General features: G+C 41.1%; 1 protein-coding gene across 1 annotated transcript in view; it reads left to right on the forward strand.

Annotated features, from left to right (window-relative positions):
* Window positions 1–11,747, forward strand: part of LOC308687947 (B-cell receptor CD22-like) — a gene marked incomplete at its 5' end in the record, with an annotated part of 69,928 nt that extends 58,181 nt beyond the window's left edge. The window contains 7 exons of the mRNA XM_081360765.1: window positions 9,334–9,591; window positions 9,685–9,939; window positions 10,048–10,290; window positions 10,374–10,467; window positions 10,644–10,689; window positions 11,170–11,426; window positions 11,539–11,747. Of these exons, the coding sequence (XP_081216891.1) occupies window positions 9,334–9,591; window positions 9,685–9,939; window positions 10,048–10,290; window positions 10,374–10,467; window positions 10,644–10,689; window positions 11,170–11,426; window positions 11,539–11,596 (1,211 nt within the window). The 3' untranslated portion in view covers window positions 11,597–11,747. The remainder of the gene's footprint in view (window positions 1–9,333; window positions 9,592–9,684; window positions 9,940–10,047; window positions 10,291–10,373; window positions 10,468–10,643; window positions 10,690–11,169; window positions 11,427–11,538) is intronic.
* Window positions 11,748–25,872: the final 14,125 nt, after the last annotated feature.

Here is a 25,872-nt window from a genome sequence, read left to right on the forward strand (position 1 = left end):
GATAAACGGTTGCTAGGGTACTCTGTTTGGTTGCTATGGAGTTGCTTGTCAGCTGCCAATGGTGAAACTGCAAAGGCTTCTTGTCACTATGAATTATATAAACCAACTCCCATGCCTCTGTGACATTCAGACTGGAAGATATCCCTCTTTGGATTTTGGTTGCTAGGGTACTCTGGTTGCTAGGGAGTTGCTTGGCAGCTGCTAATGATGAAACTGCAAAGGCTTCTTGTCAGTATGAATGATATAAACCAACTCCCATCTCTATACGATGTTCTGATGCAGAGATATAGGTCTTGCTAAACGGTTGCTAGGGTACTCTGTTTGGTTGCTAGGGAGTGGCTTGGCTGCTGCCAATGATGAAACTGCAAAGGCTTCGTGACAGTATGAATGATATAAACCAACTCTCATTTCTCTGTGACATTCAGAATGACAGATATCCCTCTTTGGATTTTGGTTGCTAGGGTACTCTGTTTGGTTGCTATGGAGTGGCTTGGCAGATGCCAATGATGAAACTGCAAAGGCTTCTTGTCACTATGAATGATATAAACCAACTCCCATGCCTCTGTGACATTCAGACTGGAAGATATCCCTCTTTGGATTTTGGTTGCTAGGGTACTCTGTTTGGTTGCTAGGGAGTGGCTTGGCAGCTGCTAATGATGAAATTGCAAAGGCTTCTTGTCAGTATGAATGATATAAACCAACTCCCATCTCTATACGATGTTCTGATGCAGAGATATACATTTTGCTAAACGGTTGCTAGGGTACTCTATTTGGTTGCTAGCGAGTGGCTTGTCAGCTGCCAATCATGAAACTCCAAAGGCTTCTTGTCACTATGAATGATATAAACCAACTCCCATGCCTCTGTGACATTCAGAATGGAAGATATGCCTCTTTGGATTTTGGTTGCTAGGGTACTCTGTTTGGTTGCTAGGGAGTGGCTTGTCAGCTGTCAATGATGAAATTCCAAAGGCTTCTTGTCAGTATGAATTATATAATCCAACTCCCATGCCTCTGTGACATTCAGAATGGAAGATATGCCTCTTTGGATATTGGTTGCTAGGGTACTCTGTTTGGTTGCTATGGAGTTACTTGGCAGCTGCCAATGATGCAATTCCAAAGGCTTCTTGTCACTATGAATGATATAAACCAACTCCCATGCCTCTGTGACATTCAGAATGGAAGATATCCCTCTTTGTATTTTGGTTGCTAGGGTACTCTGTTTGGTTGCTAGGGAGTGTCTTGGCAGCTGTCAATCATGAAACTCAAAGGCTGCTTGTCAATATGAATGATATAAACCAACTCCCATGCCACTGTGACATTCAGAATGGAAGATATCCCTCTTTGTATTTTGGTTGCTAGGGTACTCTGTTTGCTTGCTAGGGAGTGGCTTGTCAGCTGCCAATCATGAAACTCCAAAGGCTGCTTGTCAGTATGAATGATATAAACCAACTCCCATGCCTCTGCGACATTCAGAATGGAAGATATCCCTCTTTGGATTTTGGTTACTAGGGTAGTCTATTTGGTTGCTATGGAGTGGCTTGGCAGGTGCGAATCATGAAACTCCAAAGGCTGCTTGTCAGTATGAATGATATAAACCAACTCCCATACCTGTGTGACATTCAGAATGGAAGATATCCCTCTTTGGATTTTGGTTGCTAGGGTAATCTGTTTGGTTGCTATGGAGTTGCTTTGCAGCTACCAATGATGAAACTGCAAACTGTTCTCGTCAGTATGAATGATATAAACCAACTCCCATGCCTCTGTGACATTCAGAATGGAAGATATGCCTCTTTGTATTTTGGTTGCTAGGGTACTCTGTTGGTTGCTAGGGAGTGGCTTGGCAGCTGCCAATCATGAAACTCCAAAGGCTGCTTGTCAGTATGAATGATATAAACCAACTCCCATCTCTATACGATGTTCTGATACAGAGATATTCGTTTTGCTAAACGGTTGCTAGGGTACTCTGTTTGGTTGCTAGGGAGTGGCTTGGCAGTTGCCAATGATGAAACTGCAAAGGCTTCTTGTCACTATGATTGATATAAACCAACTCTCATTTCTCTGTGACATTCAGAATGGAGGATATCCCTCTTTGGATTTTGGTTGCTAAGGTGCTCGACAATGGTTGCTAGGGAGGGGCTTGGAAGTGTTGAGGTGATTCATGATTGGCTGTTTACTGCCCCGAGTCAAATGAGACCACCCCCATGTTTCTATGACAATTCAGTCTGGAGATATCTCTTTGAACTCTTTCAATGGAAGTCTATATAACTTGTTGCTAAGGGGCTCTAAATGGTTGCTAGGGCGTGGCTTGATAGCTTCACAATGATCCTGAGAGACTGATTGGTCGTCTGAGTAAAATGAGCCCTCCCCCTTGTCTCTATGACACTGTGATCCAGAGCTACGTTCAATACAAAGTCCCTATGCAATTTACCATAGTAGGAAAAGCATGTGTGTTTCACGGGACGTTCCTTCCCCATAGTAAGTCAATGGGGCAACTTTGGGCATCTCCTGCCCCCCAGGGGTGCAACTTTTACCCCATTGTGAGGTATGTTCTTACAGAGCCTGTCAGCCTCTTCAAATGTGGCAAATCACACATTTCTGCGAAATCCTCGCTCAGAGCTACGTGTGGTCAAAGTTCGTTGCAATGTTAAGTCAATGGGACTTTTTTGGGCGCTTTTTCGCCCCTGGGGCGAACACCGCACCCCCGATCGCTTATAAAAGTCATAGCACACCTCTCCTTAATGAGCCGGTCGATTTGACACCTCATTCATGGGTCTGAGACCAACGGTGCGGGGCGAGTTACGCGCCAAACTTTGTCCAGAATAATAATAATAATAATAATAATAAGAATAATAAGTATGAGCAATAACAATAGTGATGCCTTGCTTTCAGCAAGCACCACTAATAATAATAAGAATAATAAGTATGAGCAATAACAATAGTGATGCCTTGCTTTCAGCAAGCACCACTAATAATAAGTATGAGCAATAACAATAGTGATGCTTTTAAAAAAGCACCACTAACTAGAATGTACATTTCCTGAAGAAAATGTGAAATGGTGCTTGCAGTGGCAAAACTCTCCACTCGGTTGCTAGGGTGTTGTACATGATTGCATACGAGCCAACAACCATGTCTGTACGATGTTGGGGAGCTGAAATATAGGTTCTATATGTTGCAATATGGTTTATATGTGGCTCTAAACGGTTGCTAGGGTGTTCTGGGTGGTTGCTATGGTGTTGCTAGGCGGTTGCTAGGGTAATCTGGGTGGTTGCTAGGGTGTTCTGGGAGGTTGCTAGGGCGTTGCTAGGCGGTTGCTATGGTGTTCTGGGTGGTTGCTATGGTGTTGCTAGGTGGTTGCTAGGGTATTCTGGGTGGTTGCTAGGGCGTTGCTAGGGTATTCTGGGTGGTTGCTATGGTGTTGCTAGGCGGTTGCTAGGGTATTCTGGGTGGTTGCTAGGGCGTTGCTAGGCAGTTGCTAGGGTATTCTGGGTGGTTGCTAGGGCGTTGCTAGGTGGTTGTTAGGGTGTTCTGGGAGGTTGCTAGGGCGTTGCTAGGCGGTTGCTAGGGTGTTCTGGGTGGTTGCTAGGGCGTTGCTAGGTAGTTGCTAGGGTATTCTGGGTGGTTGCTATGGTGTTGCTAGGCGGTTGCTAGGATATTCTGAGTGGTTGCTAGGCGGTTGCTAGGCGGTTGCTATGGTATTCTGGGTGGTTGCTAGGGCATTCTGGGGGGTTGCTAGGCGGTTGCTAGGGTATTCTTGGTGGTTGCTAGGGCGTTGTTAGGCAGTTGCTAGGGTATTCTGGGTGGTTGCTATGGCGTTGCTAGGCAGTTGCTAGGGTGTTCTGAGTGGTTGCTATGGTGTTGCTAGGCGGTTGCTAGGGTATTCTGGGGGGTTGCTAGGCATTTGCTAGGGTATTATTGGTGGTTGCTAGGGCGTTGTTAGGCAGTTGCTAGGGTATTCTGGGTGGTTGCTATGGCGTTGCTAGGCGGTTGCTAGGGTATTCTGGGTGGTTGCTAGGCGGTTGCTAGGGTATTCTTGGTGGTTGCTAGGGCGTTGCTAGGCAGTTGCTAGGGTGTTCTGGGTGGTTGCTAGGGCGTTGCTAGGCAGTTGCTAGGGTGTTCTGGGTGGTTGCTATGGTGTTGCTAGGCGGTTGCTAGGTCGTTCTGAGTGGTTGCTATGGCGTTGCTAGGCGGTTGCTAGGGTATTCTGGGTGGTTGCTAGGCGGTTGCTAGGGTATTCGTGGTGATATAATTAAATCGAGTGTATGATTAAAACGATGAGTTGGTCCGGTAACGTTTTGCTTGACCCCAAAGGAGTTCAATAAATCTATATACGGTAGCCAAGGCTAGAGATAATAGGGATGTTTTTCTTACATCTGAGAGTGTAACATTTAGTACAAGTACTTCAAACGAAATAAACTTATAACCCGTTTTCTGAGTAACATTGAGAATATTTCTATAGATTGTTGCAACACCGCCGCCACGACCAATCAGACGGGGCTCATGTTTATAGGAGTATCCTGATGGAGTAGACTCATTTAGACCGAAATAATCATTTGGTTTAAGCCAGGTTTCAGTAAGGCAAAGTACATCGAAGCTATTTCATTTACAATAACTGCCTTAGGTGTGAGTGATCTAATGTTTAGAAGACCTAGCTTTAGAAATTGTTTTTGTTTACTAATAGGAACATTTTCTGTTTAAATAACAATTAGATTTTTCCTAGATCCTGCAGTAGATTTATTATTTGATCTCACTAAACGAGGAATAGACACAGTTTCTATGCAATGTTCTACACTAGGATTTATATCAGTTAAATTGGTGCAGCAGAGACTATGATTTGGACTTTTGGTTACTAGTCAAAAGGTATTTAACATTTTGGAGATGTTATCCGACAGAAGATCCGCTCCGAATCTGCTTGGGTGTAAGCCATCAGCACGGAAAAGCCTAGGACGCTTCCAAAACAGATTCCAATTATTTACAAAGAGCAGTTTCTGCTCATTGCACCATGACATTAACCATTCATTTAGCGCGAATAATCTACTAAACTTTTCATGTACTAGTCGGTACGTGGGAAGCGGTCCTGACACAATGATCGTTGTTTCAGGCGATGTGCTGCGTACCGTATCGATCAGATTCCTGAAGTCTTTCTTCAGAACCTCCGTCTGGCGCAGCCTGATGTCGTTCAATCCCGCGTGCAGGACCACAGTTCCGACGCGCTCGTCACCGTTCAGAATCTCGGGAACGCGAGCAGCGATTACAGAAACACGAGCACCAGGAAAGCAGTGACTGTGCACCTTACTTTTACCTAACGTAGCGTGTACTTGCCGAAAGATGGAATCGCCGATGATCACAGCATCGCGTTCTGTTTCGCGAAGAGGGGAGAAGCGATTTAATGATTTAGTCAAAAGAGCCCAGCCCCATCTCTATACGATGTTTTGATGCAGAGATATACGTTTTGCTAAACGGTTGCTAGGGTTCTCTTTTTGGTTGCTATGGAGTTGCTTGGCAGCTGCCAATGATGAAACTGCAAAGGCTTCTTGTCACTATGAATGATATAAACCAACTCCCATGCCTCTGTGACATTCAGAATGGAAAATATCCCTCTGTGGATTTTGGTTGCTAGGGTACTCTGTTTGGTTGCAAGGGAGTGGCTTGGCAGCTGCCAATCATGAAACTCCAAAGGCTGCTTGTTAGTATGAATGATATAAACCAACTCCCATGCCTCTGTGACATTCAGAATGGAAGATATCCCTCTTTGGATTTTGGTTGCTAGGGTACTCTGTTTGGTTGCTACGGAGTTGCTTGACAGCTGCCGATGGTGAAACTGCAATGCTTCTTGTCACAATGATTGATATAAACCAACTCCCATGCCTCTGTGACATTCAGAATGAAAGATATCCCTCTTTGGATTGCTAAGGTGCTCGACAATGGTTGCTAGGGAGGGGCTTGGAAGTGTTGAGGTGATTCATGATTGGCTGTTTGCTGCCCCGAGTCAAATGAGACCACCCCCATGTTTCAATGACAATTCAGTCCAGAGATATCCCTTTGATCTCTTTCAATGGAAGTCTATGGAACTTGTTGCTAAGGTGCCCTAAATGGTTGCTAGGGTGTGGCTTGATAGCTTCACAATGATCCTGAGAGACTGATTGGTCGTCTGAGTAAAATGAGCCCGCCCCCTTGTCTCTATGACACTGTGATCCAGAGCTACATTCAATACAAAATCCCTATGCAATGTTTTGTAAGTCAATGGGAAACTTTGGGACGCTTCTGCCCCCCAGGGGTGCAACTTTTACCTCATTGTGAGGTATGTTCTTACAGAGCCTGTCAGCCTCTTCAAATGTGGCAAATCACATGTTTCTGTGAAATCCTCGCTCAGAGCTACGAGTGGTCAAAGTTCGTCGCAATGTTAAGTCAATGGGATTTTTCGGCCACTTTTTCGCCCCTGGGGCGAACACCGTACCCCTGATCGTTTATATAAGTCATAGCACACCTCTCCTCAATAAGCCGGTCGATTTGACACCTCATTCATGGGTCTGTGACAAACGGTGCGGGACGAGTTACGCGCCAAACTTTCGGCGGAATAATAATAATAAGTATGAGCAATAACAATAGTGTTGCTTCGCCTTTGGCAAGCACCAGTAATAAGAAGAATAAGTATGCAAGAGAACACTAATGATGCCTTGCTTTCAGCAAGCACCATTAATAAGTATGAGCAATAACAATAGTGATGCCTTGCTTTCAGCAAGCACCACTAATAATAAGTATGAGCAATAACAATAGTGATGCCTTGCTTTCAGCAAGCACCACTAATAATAAGTATGAGCAATAACAATAGTGATGCCTTGCTTTAAGCAAGCACCACTAATAAGTATGAGCAATAACAATAGTGATGCCTTGCTTTCAGCAAGCACCACTAATAAGTATGAGCAATAACAATAGTGATGCCTTGCTTTCAGCAAGCACCACTAATAATAAGTATGAGCAATAACAATAGTGATGCTTTTAAAAAAGCACCACTAATAATAATAATAAGTTTAAATAGGATTTCAATATGTTGGCTCTCTCAAGCCAACTTAATAATAATAATAATAATAATAATAAGTTTAAATAGGATTTCAATATGTTGGCTCTCTCAAGCCAACTTAATAAGAAGAATAATAAGTATGCAAGAGAACACTAATGATGCCTTGTTTTCAGCAAGCACCATTAATAAGTATGAGCAATAACAATAGTGATGCCTTGCTTTCAGCAAGCACCACTAATAAGTTTAAATAGGATTTCAGTAAGTTGGCTTTCTCAAGCCAACTTAATAAGTTTAAATAGGATTTCAGTAAGTTGGCTTTCTCAAGCCAACTTAATAATAATAAGTTTAAATAGGATTTCAGTAAGTTGGCTTTCTCAAGCCAACTTAATAATAATAAGTTTAAATAGGATTTCAGTAAGTTGGCTTTCTCAAGCCAACTTAATAATAATAAGTTTAAATAGGATTTCAGTAAGTTGGCTTTCTCAAGCCAACTTAATAATAAGTTTAAATAGGATTTCAGTAAGTTGGCTTTCTCAAGCCAACTTAATAATAAGTTTAAATAGGATTTCAGTAAGTTGGCTTTCTCAAGCCAACTTAATAATAAGTTTAAATAGGATTTCAGTAAGTTGGCTTTCTCAAGCCAACTTAATGATTGTGACGTGAAGGGAATAGAAAGAATTGAGATGTCCTTCAAGATGCTGAGTTTGATCAGTTTCTGGGTCACAGGCTGGAGGACGGAGGAGCGAGGAAAAGAAGTAGCATCAAAATTGTAGTTATATATAAAAAATCTCTAAACAAATGTAACATTTTTTTCCTCTCATTTTTTGCAGTTGCACTATATACAATCATTGTAAATTAGGAAAAGTAAATAAAATCTTATTTTTTAAATAATTTTTTTAATAATATCTTAATTGTAACATAATGACCCACATGGGGTAAATAATCAGGCGCAAGGCGGTAGTACAGCTTTAATAAACAGGCACATTTTTATTCAAATAATTCAGCATATTAAAAAGGTGTAACAGATCGTCAATGCAAATACCCACAAAGGAAATAATAATAAATAAAAAAAGAAACAAAACAAAACAAAAATCAACCAACAGATAGCCACGGGTTACCTATATCGTGAAGACAGAGTGGCATTCAAAATGCTCTCACCACAACAACGCTCACAGCAATCACACTGCAAACCTAGAAAAAAGAAAGACACACAAATAAAGTGACCAAACCACCACACGATCCCAGCCACCTCACCACCGCCATCCACACAGTGAGGATAACCCAGAAGCCATTGTTGGTTTGAAAAGAAATCTACAAAAGAAAGAAAAACAAATTAATTAACAGTGGGTAATGCAAGTAGAACAAACCAGTCAGCACCATAAAACCATCCTTTTATGGTCTAGATTTTCCTTATACAATTATGGTCCAACATCCAACAAAAACAATAAATAAACCAAAGAAAATTAAATCTAAAGTAAACGGTAACTGTGCATCCCTGTAAGGGGAAACACAGTTAATTACAACAAAGAATTATTTACAACATAAAAAACACATCAATAAAATAAAACATTCAAAAGTTCCTTTCGAATTAAACAATACCTCTAACATCCGTTATTTTGACGGACACTCAGGCAACAATCGGTCAGGCAATAATCCGGCCAAAACACTAAAAACAAAAGAAAAGAAAATCATTAAAACATAATCCTAAAAACAATTTCATAAAATTCTAAAACTACTACCTCCTTCACGGTGTGTATCATATATTCAGCTCTTAATAACGCTGCACCAGCATTTAACATAACTGCTCGTCTGCTACTCTTCTTCTGGGGTGATCAATCTGCCGCGACATTATTCACACATGACTCAATCAATGCAACAAAGAGGACACGAGAGAGCAAACCAATCTCTCTACCTACCATCAGTTGAAGTTTTAGATGTGCCGTGACATCCATTCATCCACAAGTCAGTCAAAAGCAGGAAGCGAGAGCGCAAACAAACCTCGCTACTTCCTTATATAGCGCTAGGGCTGATGGGACTTGTAGTGCCCCAACCATGTCTCATTACAATCTTAATCCAGAAATTGGTAAAACATTTGTCTGTATTTCAAATGTTTTTTAAGCCTCTTAATTCTAGTCTTAATAGTTTTTCCTTGAAAACTTTTTTTGCTTAAACTTTTTCTTTAACTTTGAGCATTAAACAGTGAAAAATTAAACTGGGATGTTTGCTGAAATTGTCCAATAATAACCAACTGCAGCCTTTTCTAGAACATTTTCCACCAGCCGTCTCTGATAAATACTTTTACCTGACATCTGTAGATCCTCCAGTGAAACCTGCGATCTCCATCAGTCCATCTGGTGCAATAATGGAGGGAGATTCAGTGACTCTGAACTGCATCAGTGACTCAAACCCTCCAGCAGAAATCAGCTGGTTTAAAGGAGGAAGGAAGATTTTGCAATCTGGTGAAACCTACAGCATCACTAATATTAAGTCTGGGTCCAGCGGAGACTATCATTGCTCTGCTAGAAATAATCATGGATCTCAGACTTCTGATGCTGTGAATGTGAATATCATGTGTAAGTCTGCCTTTATTTTTAACCAGTTCTGGAAGATTATTTGTGCAATGATTTGTCTCACTGCATGTCATTTTACTCTTTTTATCTATACAGATCCTCCCAGAAACGTCTCAGTGTTGATAAGTGGATCTGGTGTAATAGTGGAGGGAGATTCAGTGACTCTGAACTGCATCAGTGACTTAAACCCTCCTGCAGAAATCAGCTGGATTAAAGGAGGAACGATTGTAGGATCTGGAAGAATCTTCAGCATCTTAAAGATCAGCTCTGATGACAGTGGAGAATACAAGTGCAAGTCCATCAATGAATATGGAGAGAAATACTCTGATAATGTGACTTTAAACGTCATGTGTGAGTTAATGATAAAACATAAGATGCAATTTTTTTGATAAATTCATATTAGCATTTTAAAAAATGTGTAATACGATTTAAAAATAATAATCTGATAATTGTTATTAGACCAACCCAGGAATGTCTCAGTGTTGATGAGTGGATCTGGTGTAATAGTGGAGGGAGATTCAGTGACTCTGAACTGCATCAGTGACTCAAACCCTCCTGCTCTGAACTTCAGCTGGTTTAAGGAGAATGAACCCTCAGCTGTTGGATCTGGACAGAGTTTCAGTGCACTACAGAGTGGACGCTTCTACTGTCAGGCTCACAATCAACATGGATCTCTGAGATCAGACGCTGTAACTGTCACAGGTGAAGCTTTTATTAACACACTCCTGTCTCTTCACATCATTCATCAGTTTGGAGAGTTAATCATGATGATCTTCCTCTTTCAGTTCATCATGTTGCTGGTGGGAATGTGATTGTGATCACAGCGGCATCTGGAGGATTATTCATCTTCATCTTCATCATCATCATCCTGTTTATAATGTGAGTTAAAAAAACTGCAGTGATTTGTAAAAGTTGACTTTTGGTCTGATGTAGAAGAAAATGGCTAATATGTGTTCAATTATTAGTAATCTTAGTAATCAAGTAAAACAGTGTTCATATTTTCTCTTAATTTAATACATTCGTCCATATGCTGTTAATGTCTGTGATTATAACAGGAAGAAACAAAGGAGTGTTAAAGCTGAAGATCACACAGTGAAAGAGGTAAATCATCCAAACACAACACGACTTTACAGAAGCAGAAAATCAGTCGATCAGCCGTTATCTGTGTCTCGGACTGTAACTAAACAAACTGATGGAAAACTAACATTATCAAAGACTTTATCAACACAATCCAGAAAAAAAAAATTAATAAAACTGAATAAAACATTTAACAAATTTTTCCATGGTTTATTTGAATACTTATATTGACTGTTTTAATATAGGTTTGTTGGTCTAATTGCATAATCATTAACATAGTGTGATGAATGAACATGTCACTTAATTTACTCATTCTGCCCTATTCTTCTCCACTCCGTGTGTGAATCAAAGAAATATACCTGTATTTTACATCACTACATTGATTTGATCTATAACCTGATACTTGATCTGAAAAGTTTGAGGCAAACTGCTCTAGACTGAGAATCTTCAGATCAAATTGATTTACATGTCTTAATAATAATTACAAATGTTCTTGTATTTCAGAATGATCTCTATTCTGGTGCCTCACACAGCATTTCAGTCCATGACAAGCCTCTTTCTGAACCGGATTCAGCCAATGACGCTCTGTATGCCAGTGTGAAACCCAGAAGTTTCAGAGGAAAAACTCCTGAATCCAGAGATACTGAGGAGATCCTGTACGCAACTGTCCAACATCACAGAAAGACAGAGACGAAGAGAGCAGAGGAGAATGAATGTCTATATGATGATATAAGAGTTCATCAGCCTGATGCTGCAGTGAGGTGAGAAAAACAACTTAACCATCACCAACTTAACCAGTACTATCTTAACAACCACAGATCATATAATCTGGGCTATAATATTGTTGTGCTCCTGTTTGTTTTGATTGTTTAGGCGATCAACTGTTCAGATTGTGGAAGATTCATCAGTGATCTACAGCAGCGTCAAATGAGTGATAGAGACCAGCGAACACAAAGCCTGTGTTCAGTCGTTTAATGAACGATTGGTGCATGATTGTATATTTGTGGAATAATTTACCTTTCAAATATAATTTATTTTCATCTGTTCAGACCTCAACCAATATAAACATGTTCATCACCCACATTAAGACTCATTCGTTCTCTTTGACCCTTTTGTGAGATAACGACAGTAACTGTGTGCTGGACTGATGTAAAGTCTGTTTCTTATTTGTTTCATTTTGTGTGTGTAATTATATATATATATATATATATATATATATATATATATATATATATATATATAGATATAGATATAGATATAGATATATATATATAGATATAGATATAGATATATATACATATATGTGTATAATTACACACACAAAATGAAACAATTTTTTTTTTAAAGTTTGAAGTTTGTTTAAGTTTAATCTGTTAGTATAGAGTTTGTTGTTATTCAGTATTTTTTGCTCTTCAGATTGGGGTGTAAGATTAGAAATCAGACAAGTGATATCTGCACAACACATTAATGTTCAAATGCAAAAGTATTTCATTTTATGTATTAAAGTATTTTATAAAGAGTTTCCTCTGCCTGTTTTACTCTGTTTTTACAACTAGGTCCAGTGCTTCAATAAACCTTCAAGATATTTAAGTCTGTAATGTCTACTGGATTCACAGCACTGGTAGGACCTCTAATGGTTGACTTGTCAATTATTGTTATTTGACATAAACAATGTCTCAGATTACATTGGCATTGATCCATTTACTTTACCCTCCTCCTTTCTTCTCTCTAGTCAGGATCGACAGAGTCTCTTTCAGTCTGTTTCAGATCTCAAGCAGACAGCGAAGAAAAAAGTAAAATGTTTATTGAAAAGAGAGTTCTCTGCGCTTCTGTAATCCACAGACAAGCCGGTGCAACCAGGGCAGGACAGAACAATTCAAACAAAAGGAATCGCCGGTGCAGCACAGATGTCTACTGATTAAAATAATTTATTAAAGGTGCATAACAATAAATGACTAACGTTTCGATGTGGTTACATCTTCATCAGAGTCCTTGGAGAGAATGAGCAATGAAGCCATTAATAAGGATCATCAACAGGTGTGATTAAGGGGGCGTTGGCCACCCAAAAAAGTACATCCCTCTGAACCAAGGTGTCACACCAAAACGTTAGTCATTTATTGTTATGCACCTTTAATAAAGTAAAATGTTTATATTTGTGCTTTGTGGATAATGGTAATAAAATGTAAATAAGGTTTCAGAGACCAAATACCCCAGATGGAGGGAAATATGTATTTCAAATTAACATAAAACGACAGAGCCCCTTGAGATTAAAAAATATATATACAGTATACAAATTAATTATATTACTGTTGTAGAAACTAAAAGGTATAGTGTTTGAAACGGGGTTGCCATGACATAATCATATCGAAATTCATTCTTCTGTTAAGATTTAAAATAAATAAAATATTTGGCATCAAATATTACTTCTTGTGTCTTAAATTACATCTTATTTCAGTTTATGCACTGTTTCTTTGTGTGTTGTGTGGAAAAACAGATACATTTGTAAGGAACATTTCCCATTTTGTTTAATAGGTTTTATCCCAGAAACGTCAGTAAATTACCTCAGTTTTCAAAATTAATCCTGTATCACGTGATCATAAACGGACGGCAAAAGCGCTTCCTCGAAGTGACCATCACATGTACAGTTGACTAATTCATGGAAAGACCCTTCTGGAAAAAAAATGTAGAACAAATAATTGAAAGGGGGAAAAAAGACAAGACAGGCCTAGCAAATCAGAAAAGGTTACATATCAAAGGAAAAGATTTGTGAGTTTAGTCAAGATCAATTAGTCAATTGTTTTTAAAGTCTTCTTGTTACAGGAGTCAGAGATTGTCTCAAAGTAATGTTGTACTTCAGTAAGCAAAACATAGAAAAGTGGTTTCTGACCTGAAAATTTACATTTATGTAGGCTATATAAAATTTTGTTAACAAAAAATGATTAAGTAAGAATATTTTGTTTTTGTGTAATTGCTCTTCCAAACAGAACATTTTCCCAAAGTAGAGAAACCAATCAGATTTGACGGTGTGTGGGACTAGTCAATATGATGCAATGCAGCATTACAAATAATCTGTCTTGACAGGCTAGTGAAAATAAGAGATTGTACATTTATAATGAGGAAATTAATTAAAGAAAAGATACACAATACAGTAAAGCTGTTTTATTGACGATATGTGACCCTGGACCACAAAACCAGTCACATGGGTAAATTTTTTTAAATTGAGATTTATTCATCATCTGAAAGCTGAATAAATATTTGAAATACAATATTTGGTCGAGAAACAACTATTAGAAAATCTGGAATCTGAGGGTGCAAAAAAAATTAAAAAAATCACCTTTAAAGTTCTACATTTATGTTCGTGATTGTGCTGCTGTGACGAAGAGGCAGGAATAAAGCGGAGAGAATCCAAATGCAAGTACTAAATTTAATGAAAACAAACAGGGCGAACAGAACTCAGAACAAGGAACTCAGGAACAGTTACAAAGAACAGCAAACAACTTCAGCGAACAAACCACATAGTAACACAGTTGGTATAAATTCACAAGCAGACATAAATACATAAATAGACATAAATAAATGTGAAAATCTGGGCTGGACGGGACCAGCATCTTGTAAAACTCGGTCGGCGGGCATGACGCTCACAGACTCCTGCTTAGGCTCGGTTGGCATGACGCTCTCAGTCCCAGGCTCGGCTGGACTGGCGTGAAGTGCAGGCTCGGCACGCATGACGTGAACAGTCTCTGGATCGGCAGACGTGACGTGAACAGTCTCTGGATCGGCAGAAATGACGTGAACAGTCTCTGGCTCAGGATCAGCGCGCTCTGAGCTTGACAGGACCAGCGGCGGCGAGGGCTTTGAGCTGGGCAGGACCAGCGGCGAAGAGGACTCTGAGCTGGTTAGGACCAGCGGGGAAGGCTGAGCGCTGGGCAGGACCAGCGGCGAAGAGGGCTCAGCGCTGGGTAGGACCAGCGGCGAAGAGGGCTCAACACTGGGCAGGACCAGTGGCGAAGAGGGCTCAGTGGGACTGGACGGGACGTGAAGATCAGGTGTTGACCTTGCGTGCCACGGGAGGAAGCTCTCCAGACATCTGGAGAGAGCCTCTCTCCAAATCCAGACCGGAGAGATCGGGGAGCTCGTCACCCAGTGAGCAAGAGGCAGCGAGAGGAACAAACCCCCAGGAGTCCTGGAACAGATCGAGGCTATCCAGGGCCAAGCCCACGATCTGTCCAGCGAACTCCTGGCTCATGCTGTGAAGATCAGGCGAGATCCGTACTGCTGGATTCATGATTTTGGTCGGTCGTTCTGTGACGATGAGGCAGGAATAAAGCGGAGAGAATCCAAATGCAAGAACTAAATTTAATGAAAACAAACAGGGCAAACAACAGAACTCAGAACAAGGAACTCAAGAACAGTTACAAAGAACAGCAAACAACTTCAATGACCGACAAACCACAACAGTAACACAGTTGGTATAAATACACAAGCAGACAAGCTAAACAAGATAACAAGGGGGCGTGGTAAATCCGAGACACCTGGGGAGACTAAAAAACAAGACAAGGAACACCTGTAGACAATGAGCAAACAATTAACAAAACGACAAGATCACATGGCAGGATCACATGACAAACAGGGAATCACGTGACAGATAAGACAAAACCCACACCGTGACAGCTGCATTCACTCACAAAAATAAATGTTTTATATCTTTACAGTAGGAAATGTACAAAATATCTTCATGGAACATGATCTTTACTTAATATCCTAATGATTTTTGGCATAAAAGAAAAATCTATAATTTTGACCCATACAATGTATTATTGGCTATTGCCACACATATACCCGTGCGACTTATGACTGGTTTTGTGATCCAGGGTCACATATTATTGATTCACTTGTTTCTGTTACCCCAAGATGCAGTGCTTTGACTCTGTGTGAAGACTGCTTTCACACTTGACTACAGCTGTAATGCAAAGTATGCATTATTTAATGATGTTTTATTAACAAAGTTCGGGAGGAGCACGTTCAAATAATCAAGTAATCAATCAACTCATCAAACAATTACCATGTCTACCCTATCAGCATGAGAGGAAGCATATATATTCACTCTGTCAACTCATCTAACTTCCTTGACAGTTTTCAGCATTTGGCCTCGCCCTACCTTCCTATCATTCCCGAAATGAGCTTTCCCGTCCAATGAAGAATCTTTCGTCCTTCAGGAATCTTTGCCGCAAATCTCTGGTGTTATCACGCGGGCGTCAGGCCAAACAAACGGGTCCTCATCACCACGGGCGAAACATCCGCAATCTCCTTCCGCGCATTGCTCTAAACCGGACCATTCAATAATTCCTGCAATAGAGAAATGGACTATAAGGCCCGCCGAGCACCACGCTCGCGTCTCGGGCAATGCCGCCCTCTTCACACGAACAAACGGGTCTTTCTCCAAGACCAGGCCGCCGCAGCAGGCCCTCAGTAAGCCGCGATTCAGATTCAGTCCTGGCCGGCCAGCTCACACTCTAGACCCGCTGGCTCTACTCCGTGAGTGCTCAGCTCAAAACCTTCTCATTTTTGTCCCTGGTTAAATTTCGCATCGCTTCAGTCGAGTCTCAAGCACAGTTATGCCATCTGGACATTAATTTTGATCGGGGGAATACACGTTTTAAACGGTTTCTGTTCAAATTATTTGACGTCATTAACGCGCTGCTTCCTTGTGGCTTAAACTCTCACGTTCAAACAGTAGCTCGCACATTGGATTGCACGCACACCGAATCATTAAGAACCTATCGTTAACGTTGTTTTGCAATTTATCTACAAAATCGCTTCGAAACTTCGTTATAGCAAAAAAAAAAAAAAAAAAAAAAGATTCAGAACGAACAAAATCGGCAGGTAATGTGACCCATAGAAATGAAGAGAAATTTTAGATTAAATACACACAAGCAGTGTGTTTCCACGGCAAAGTTTGAAGTCCTTAGTGATTTTAAAACACAATTGGATAAATTCAAGGCGCAAAATTCTATGAAGCTTTGTCTTTTACCGTAAGTGAGTCTATTTTGAACTTGGCTAAATAAATGAACCAGCAACCGATAAAGGAACAAACGATCATCTAAATCAGATTGTACTTTGCTGTTTGATGATCAAACAACTACAGTATCAAATCGATGCGTTATCAAATCAGGTTATAAACCATTTAGGCTTCTAATGTATTCATTCAAAATAAATAAAATAAAAATAATTTAGCAATCGATCTCTCAGCCCCACACGGTTCTGGTGAGCTTTGGATTCCAGTCACCCAGGATAAACCATGGGTCTAGCCACATCCATTGAATTCTGGGCATTAACTTGGATACAATTAATTTCCAGGCTGCACTGCACTGCACTGCAAAGGATATTTCTGGTTTCATCCACCTTCTCAGACATTTTAAGCTGTCCTAAACGCGAACTACTATCTTCGCTCGGCCACTTAAACTTCAGATGTGCATAATCCTGCAAGGCTGCTCTCTAAACTCTAAACCTACAAGCTCAACATATCCACCTTTCCCCACCGTTCCCGTAGGATCCCATTTGCTTCTCACATTGCCACAGCAGTGTCATCTCCTCCGCTCCCACAGCAGCTCCGTCTCTGCCGTTCCTCTGGTTAAACTTCTTCACTGTCACAGCAGTCCATTCTGCTCCCACTGGAGTCCAGTTTCTCTGGCTAACATTGACTTCACTGCCGCAGCAGTGATGTCTCCCCACGCTCCTGCAGGAGCTCAGTTTCTCTAGCTAATGTTCTCCACTGCCGCAGCAGTGATGTGACCATTGGCTCCCGCAGGAGCTTAGTTTCTGTCTAACCTTCCTTAAATAATTGAATGGCCTGTCCTTTTCTATAAAAAATCTGATTTCTCTCCCTGTGGATATCCAACTGTACACCGACGCAGCTCCCTCTATCGGTTTCGGGGGATTCTACCAAGGCCGTTGGTTCAAGTTTACATGGCCCGCCCAGCTGTTAGACTCACCGCAGTCATTAACATCCTCAGCGCTGTTCGAGTTGTATCCTTTAGAGGAAGCAGCTTTCCTGTGGGGTAAAGAATGGTCCTCTAACAGCATCATAGTACACTGCAACAACGAAGCATCCGTGCATTGCATCAACAAGGCCGCTCAAATTTCCCCTGCAGTAATGCCTCTCCTAAGATGCCTCATTTGGATTGCAGCCTGCGATCAGTTCTTCATAACTGCAAAACATGTTCCCGGGTCACGTTTTGCTTTCCAGAAATTCAGGTTGCTGGCACCAGACACGGACCCATTCCCAACCTCAGTACCTCACTTCAGAGCTGATATCCACATTAACCACCCATTGAAACCACTTCTTGATACCTCTCTTAATTCAATTCTTCAAGCCGTTTCACCCAGCACCCTACAATCCTACTTAACCGCATGGAAGCTTTATAAGTCTTTCCACTTCCCATACAACCTACCTTTTCCCAATTTCTCTGCTCGCCATCACTTCATTCATATCCTATCTCAACAGCATCAAGAACTGCAATGCTCTTCTAGCTGGACCTCCATCATGTGCAACTAAACATCTACAAAGGATTCAGAACGCTGCAGCTCGTCTTGTCTTCAACGAGCCCAAAGGGCCCACGTCACTCCTCTGTTCATCTCTCTGCACTGGCTACCTCTCGCATCAAGTTCAAGGCATTGACGCTTGCTCACAGATCTATCACAGGCTCAGCTCCCTCCTACTTTTACTCACTCCTACAAGCCTACATCCCTACCAGAAGCCTACGGTCGATCAACGAGGGACGTCTCGTGGCTCCATCACAGAGAGACACAAAATCACTTTCCAGTACATTATCATTCACAGTTCCATGCTGGTGGAATGCTCTCCCCACCCTCATCCGGAATGCAGAATCCCTGGCAACATTCAAAGACAAATGAAAACCCATCTCTTCCATGAGCAATTAACCTCATAATCCAACCTACTCGCCCAGATGCCAGACAACCAATAACGTTAGACATACTTACTATATGCATCTCCACCCTCCGGCAAGGCTACCACTCCACCAACACTGCCCGCACACTGGACGCAATGTTCATAGTGGCTTTTTTCAGTTTCCTCAGATGCTCAGAACTCACCATCACTTCCAGCTTTAACCCAAAAGTCCACCCCACAATCACAGATCTATCAGTGCTAGACAATGAAACAATCTCCTACTTCATAAAGCAAAGTAAGACAGATCCAATTTTGCTCCATTCAGGCATCCCAGCAGACCACTTTTCCAGCCAATCATTTTGCATAGGCGCAGCAACAGCTGCCCAAAAAAGGCCTCTCTCAGCAGCAGATCCAAGCACTTGGCCGCTGGTCAGCGGAGGCTTTCGAGTTACATCTGCTCAAATCGCTTCCATATCAAAGAAGCCCAACGAACCCTCATAAATTCTTTTGACAACTTCTCATACACCCAACCCTACAGACCACCACTCCTGCAGGAGCCACGTTCCCCATCCTAAATCGCTTTACTGCCACATCAGTGCTATTTTCCGCTCCAGCAGGAGCTCAGATCTCTGTCCCACTCACCTTTCGGATCACAGTTTGAAAGCAAGTTGTTTCCAACACCACAACAGCAGCATCATCTCTTCTTCCAACAGGAGCCCATTCTTCACCCAACTGGCTCATCAGACAGTTAAAAGCAAGTCAACCAAGTCTACTACAGCTAACCTACTCCACTCCCGCAGAAGTTCCGTCACTCCGTCCAAACTTATTCCACTTCCGCAGCAGTGTCTTCTACTCCGCTCCCACAGGCAGCTCCGTTACTCCGTCCAAATAGTTTGGATATTTAAGAAAGCAAGTTTGGTCCACTGCCGCAGCAGTGTCAGCTACTCCGCTCCCTCTGGAACTTCGTTACTCCGTCCAAACTTGCTCCACTGCCGCAGCAGTGTCATCTACTCCGCTCCCGCAGGAGCTCAGTTCTATATCCAAAATTGTTTTGGATATTTAAAAGCAAGCTTTGGTCCACTGCCGCAGCAGTGTCAGCTACTCCGCTCCCGCAGGAGCTCCGTTACTCCATCCAAACTTGCTCCACTGCCGCAGCAGTGTCATCTACTCCGCTCCCGCAGGGGCTCAGTTCTATATCCAAAATTGTTTTGGATATTTAAAAGCAAGCTTTGGTCCACTACCACAGCAGTGTCATCTACTCCGCTCCGCTACTCCGCTCCCGCAGGAGCTCCGTTACTCCATCCAAACTTGCTCTACGGCCCCAGCAGTGTCATCTACACCACTCCCGCAGGAGCTCAATTCTATTTCCAAAATTGTTTTGGATATTTAAAAGCAAGTTGAAAGCAAGTTTGGTCCACTGCCGCAGCAGTGTCTTCTACTCTGCTCCTGCAGGAGCTCTGTTGCTCCGTCCAAACTTGTCCACTGCCGCAGCAGTGTCATCGTCTCCGTTCCCGCAGGAGCTCCGTTACTCTGTCCAAACTTGTCCACTGCCGCAGCAGTGTCATCCACCTCGCTCCCGCAGGAGCTCCGTTACTCCATCCAAACTTGTCCACTGCCGCAGCAGTATCATCTACCCCGCTCCCGCAGGACCTCCGTTACTCCGTCCAAAATAGTTTGGATATTTAAAAGCAAATTGAAAGCAAGTTTGGTCAACTGCTGCAGCAGTGTCAGCTACTCCACTCCCTCAGGAGCTCCGTTACTCCATCCATACTTGTCCACTGCCGCAGAAGTCTTCATCTACTCCGCTCCCGCAGGACCTCCTTTACTCCGTCCAAAATAGTTTGGATATTTAAAAGCAAATTGAAAGCAAGTTTGGTCCACTGCCGCAGCAGTGTCATCCACTCCGCACCTGCAGGAGTTCCGTTACTCCGTCCAAACTTGCTCCGCTGCCACAGCAGTGTCATCTACTCCACTCCCGCAGGAGCTCAGTTCTATGTCCAAATTGTTTTCGATATTTAAAAGCAAGTTGAAAAGCAAGTTTGGTACATTGCCGCAGCAGTGTCATCTCCTCCGCTCCCACAGGAGCTCCGTTTCTCCATCCAACTCGCTTTCACTGCCGCAGCAGTGTTTCCTCTTCCGTTCCCACAAGTACTCAATTCTCCATCCTTCTGCATCAGATAATTGGAAAGCAAGTCGAAATCAAGTTTGATCCACTGCCGCAGCAGTGTCACCTCCTCCGCTCCTGCAGGAACTAATTCTCATCACACTTGCTTTATCACACTGCAGCGGTTATACCATTCTCTTCCGCAAAGTACATTACGTACCATCCCTAGCCTACTACTGGAGAGGCACAACCATCCAACGTCATGACAACCAACTCCCATCCGATGTTACAAGAAGCCTTCCAGCGACTAACCCTTTCCCACTTCTGATACCTTAAGCTTTGCACTCTGCAAGTTTTTGGGGGGTCATCAACATCATTCTGGTGGCTGTCCGGCATTTATTTGCAGCTTTTGGGGGGAGTACTCTGGGTTCGGGCCGAATACCGAGCCCGGAGCCCTCTCCTCGGACAGCACGCCAAATACGCATTTATTCTATCTGACTTATTTGTAAGTGTGAACTTGTGAAATGATGTTTTATTAACAAAGTTCGGGAGGAGCACGTTCAAATAATCAAGTAATCAATCAACTCATCAAACAATTACCATGTCTACCCTATCAGCATGAGAGGAAGCATATATATTCACTCTGTCAACTCATCTAACTTCCTTGACAGTTTTCAGCATCCCTCCACCACCCCGACTCCTCACTCTTGGCTTGTTCTTTCACAGCCAGGAATACGGGGGGAGTACTCTGGGTTCGGGCCGAATACTGAGCCCGGAGCCCTCTCCTCGGACAGCACGCCAAATACGCATTTATTCTATCTGACTTATTTGTAAGTGTGAACTCGTGAATATTAATATAACATTATTGTTAAAAGAAAACCTGATATGTCTCAGCCTCTGAGGGAATGTTATTGTATCGCTCAGGAAACAATGGCATTACACTAATTTATCAGCTTTTCCCCAGAATTAATATTGAAATCAACATCAGTGTGAATAATCAACTTTGTCTCCTAAATTATTGTAGAAAAATAAAAATAGTAATAAATGATTCAAGAGTATGGAGCTTTAAAAATGAATAGCAGCTCAGATCATTTGCTCTTTGATGAGAAATGTTTTATTGTGTTCGCAGACTTTAGTATTTTGTCAAATCGCTTCTAAAACTCTAGAAGAGATACGCGTGAGATTACTGAGATTTATTTTGTAAAAAGAAATAATATTCACTCTTACTCTCTCTTTATTGTCTTGTAGGAACACTTGAAGTTTTAACCCCCTGAGGTCGGCGGTATCGCCGGCGATACCAGCTCGCTTTTTTTTTATCAGTGTAAAAGAAACTCATAAATACTCTGATTGTTGACTTTGATTTTCCATAGGAGTTTCATACATCAATCGATTCTGTTAAATGTGTATTATTTTTGTGTATACTCACAATAAAAACAAAATGTTGTGCTTTTTGCCAAATAAAGAAAAATAAACGTGATGCGAGTTCTGCCTTCTCTCTGTCAGTGTAGTCCATTCTGAAACGCGTCTGAAAATGAACCATAACTCAGCGAATACTCGGTCAAACAGGCATGCAGACACACAGGCATGAAGCTTGAATTCTCTTCTTTTAAATGAAGTAATTTATATAAAAAACAAATATTCTCATCTTGTGAAATCTGTATTAAAAGAGAGCGATTCCAGTCGAGCTCATTACAGCTGATTCAGATGTAATGTGACTCCGCCCACGGAGAGCGCACGCTATTCAAACGCAAGTGGCTGAGGCAATCCGCACAATCCTGTGAACGCCCACATCAGCTCGAGAAAACACAAGTTTATTCAGATCATTACTTGTTTACACCGTCTCGCTGTGAGGAATAATAATAATGGAAAATGTACCTCAGAAGTGCGGGTATATCGAGGAGCGAGCTGAGGAATACTAGTAAGTTTTTTTCCTTCTCACGTGAATCGGGTTTCTGTTTATGAATGAATGAACGGCAAGATGCGGTTGTTTACCACAGCTCGCAAAAAGACAGTTTAAATTTAAATCGCGTGTGTGAATGAATGATGATGTTTTAGCAAACTGTATTGCTATACTGAGATGAGTAAAAATCGACTGAAATATGTTGAAATAAAATATTGGCTATTTGTATAAGCAATACGTATTAAACTGCAAATTAACATTTATATGCCCTAATATTTCATAAAAACAACGTTACAGTCAGGCGAAATATGAAAGACAACATTTTGTTGACTAGATTTGAGTACAGTTTTTACTGTAGAATATACTGCCACATCAAATAAGCTTTTGTTTAGCAATTTCTATCTATAAAATACTATTTTTGTCAAAAATAAAGTCATCAACTAAGATGTTAGCTGTTCCAATGTTGGCTATATTCAAACTAATTAATACATAGATAAAATGTAGGCCTATAATCTTTTTTTTTTTTTTACAAAGAAAGAGTACGCTTGAAATATTGTTGAAATTGTAATTATTGTTGTAATTGTAACCTTTTTAATAAAATAGCAAAACATATTTACAAGATAGATGTAAGCAAAATCTTAAATGGTCAATATAAGTCTTCTTCTAAATATATCTTTTGTCCTTGCATTGTGGCTCAGTCAGTTTCACACCTGAACGAATGGCTCATTATGCAGAGTCATTATGCAGAGTGGGTGGGACATTGTATTCTAAGGTGTAAACCACTCCTCGTTCACGCCCCCCTCGCATATTGGCTTTCGAAGCAAAACCTGTTTTACATCAATTTAAATCAATGTATTGTTTTATGTGAACGATAAAGCAAGACTATTTTCACATAATTTTGAAACCAGAACTCGAAGGAAGAACATCCATTAGTCAAAAGTCTTATTGACACATATTTATTATGAGTTTTGTGGTCTTATTTCAGCAACTTTCATTTGTATTTTTTTTTCAATAACCACGCATAAGCATTATTCTCTTAAAAATTAAAAAAATATACATGCATGGTGATCACATATTTTGGTAGCCCTGTTTGTGCTATATAGAGTGAATTTACACCTTTGCCATTAACATGTTTATAAATAACTGAAAAAAGCACAAATGTCAGAGCATGTCAGAACACCTCCAGGGCCCAGAAAACCGCTCAGACTCCAGAGGGTTAAAGGTATATTTATAAAATATTATCAAAAAATGTTTGACCTCAAAGATAGTCAGATTAATAAGTGGATTTGATGTTGTTCTCACCTGAAGATGCTGATGTTGGTATTTGTCAGATGAGATGTATGTAATGCCTGTATGTAAATATGAAATTTGTGTGAATGATTTCTTCAAATGTATATTTTGCAGCCAAAACAATAAAAAACACCTAGTGTTTTAGCAAAACTTGTAAAACATACAGGTTTTTATTAAAACTTTTATGTCAAATACATGTCTAAAACAGAGAGAGAGAGAGAGAGAGAGAGAGAGAGAGAGAGAGAGAGAGAGACGTTTAAAATTCTTTACTCAATCAAAAATTACATTACACACTCAACATTAATACAATACATGTTCAAAAGTATTCACCAAACAAAAGATAAAGAGTTTTCTTCTATAAACAGAGTCAAAACTTTAACAATTCTTCCTTCCAGAGCAAGTCTGCAAGTCTTCCACATAGCTAATTTTGCTTGCCCAAGTATAAAATTAGCAACAGTACAGCGATCCTTGTTCACTTTAGAATACTTACAGCCATAAATAAAGATTACTTTGTTAAACTCAAAACCCAGCCCATCAATAATTCTTTCCAGCACTTCCAAAAGTGGCACTAACCTTGGACATTCAATAAAAACATGAAAAACCGTTTCATGACTATTACAGGCATGACACAAGGGCAGAACATTCAAGTTGAGTTTGGACACAAAAGCATTAGTGGCTATCACACAATGTAATATTCTCCATTGCAAATCACCTGAACGTTTTGGAAGAGGACTTTTATAAAAGAGCCTCCAAGAAGGAGAAATATCATCTGCAACTGTGAGTTTTTCTCTCCATTTTGTATCAATTCTGTCATGAAGATCCTTAAAATACGCAGTTTTTACACAGACCTGATACATGTCTTTTTTCCCCACAGAATGGAAAATTAGCCCTTTTAATCTCTCAAAATTTAGCAGCTTTCCAACCTGCCTGGTTTCAGGACAAACTCCAGGGCACACACCTAAATCAGGAAAATCAAGATGTGTAGGCCCACCCTCTAGAGAAAGCTCTACAAACTGCAAAAGGGGAAAAGGAAGAGCAGCTTTCAACCCTGAAATCAGCTGCTCTACCACCCTCACAGACCTCAAATCCACCTGACTGGCAATATCTTCTGCTGATCTCCACTCTTTTGAGTCTACATTAATCAGGTGCCCCACTTTAGTAAAGCCTTTCTTCATACATAACTTAACTATACTATTAGACACGCAAACATCTCCTAAAAAAGGATTAAAAAACAGTGGTTCATTCAAGCCATAATGATCATTTTCAGACCTATACAACCTAAACACTTCCCAAGATTTCAAAACCGATGCATAAAAATTAGCACCAAATGTGACATTTTCAATAAACGGTGACATCAAAAACAGTTGCTTATCAAGATCACCACTACAAAGGGATCTTAGTAAAGTTAGTCCAAAAGACACCCAAGGGATAAAATCTCTAGAAAAAAGCAGTCTCTGGGCAGATTTTAGTCTCATGGCTCTGATTTTAGCTGATAGTTCAATCAGTCCTTGACCTCCTTCATTCACTGGCAAATATAGGATTCCTGAAGGAAGCCAGTGGAAACCATCCCAAAAAAACCCCACAAAGTCTTTCTGTAGTTTTTGTAATAGTTCCTTCGGGGGGTCGATAACAGTCAAGCGATGCCACAGCATAGATGCTGCTAGATTATTAATAACAAGAACCCTCCCTCTGTATGACAATTGAGGAAGAATCCATCTCCATTTCTGTAAACGACCAGCCACCTTTTCATAAACACCTTCCCAGTTTTTCTGCATGTATTGCTCTGTTCCAAGAAATACCCCCAGCACTTTAAACCCCTCTGAACTCCAGGGGCAGCGCTGAGGAAGTTTAGGAACAGGTCTACCTTCTTCCTCCCATTGGCCTAATAACAACGATGCACTTTTTTCCCAGTTGACTCGAGCTGAGGAGGCTTTTTTATACATGTCAAGAGCCACTTCCAGCTTGCGCACATCTTCATTGGATCTTATTATGACAGTGACATCG

The sequence above is a fragment of the Scardinius erythrophthalmus genome (assembly GCF_964197995.2).
Source record: "Scardinius erythrophthalmus genome assembly, chromosome: 3".
In the NCBI taxonomy this organism is placed as follows: Eukaryota; Metazoa; Chordata; class Actinopteri; order Cypriniformes; family Leuciscidae; genus Scardinius; species Scardinius erythrophthalmus.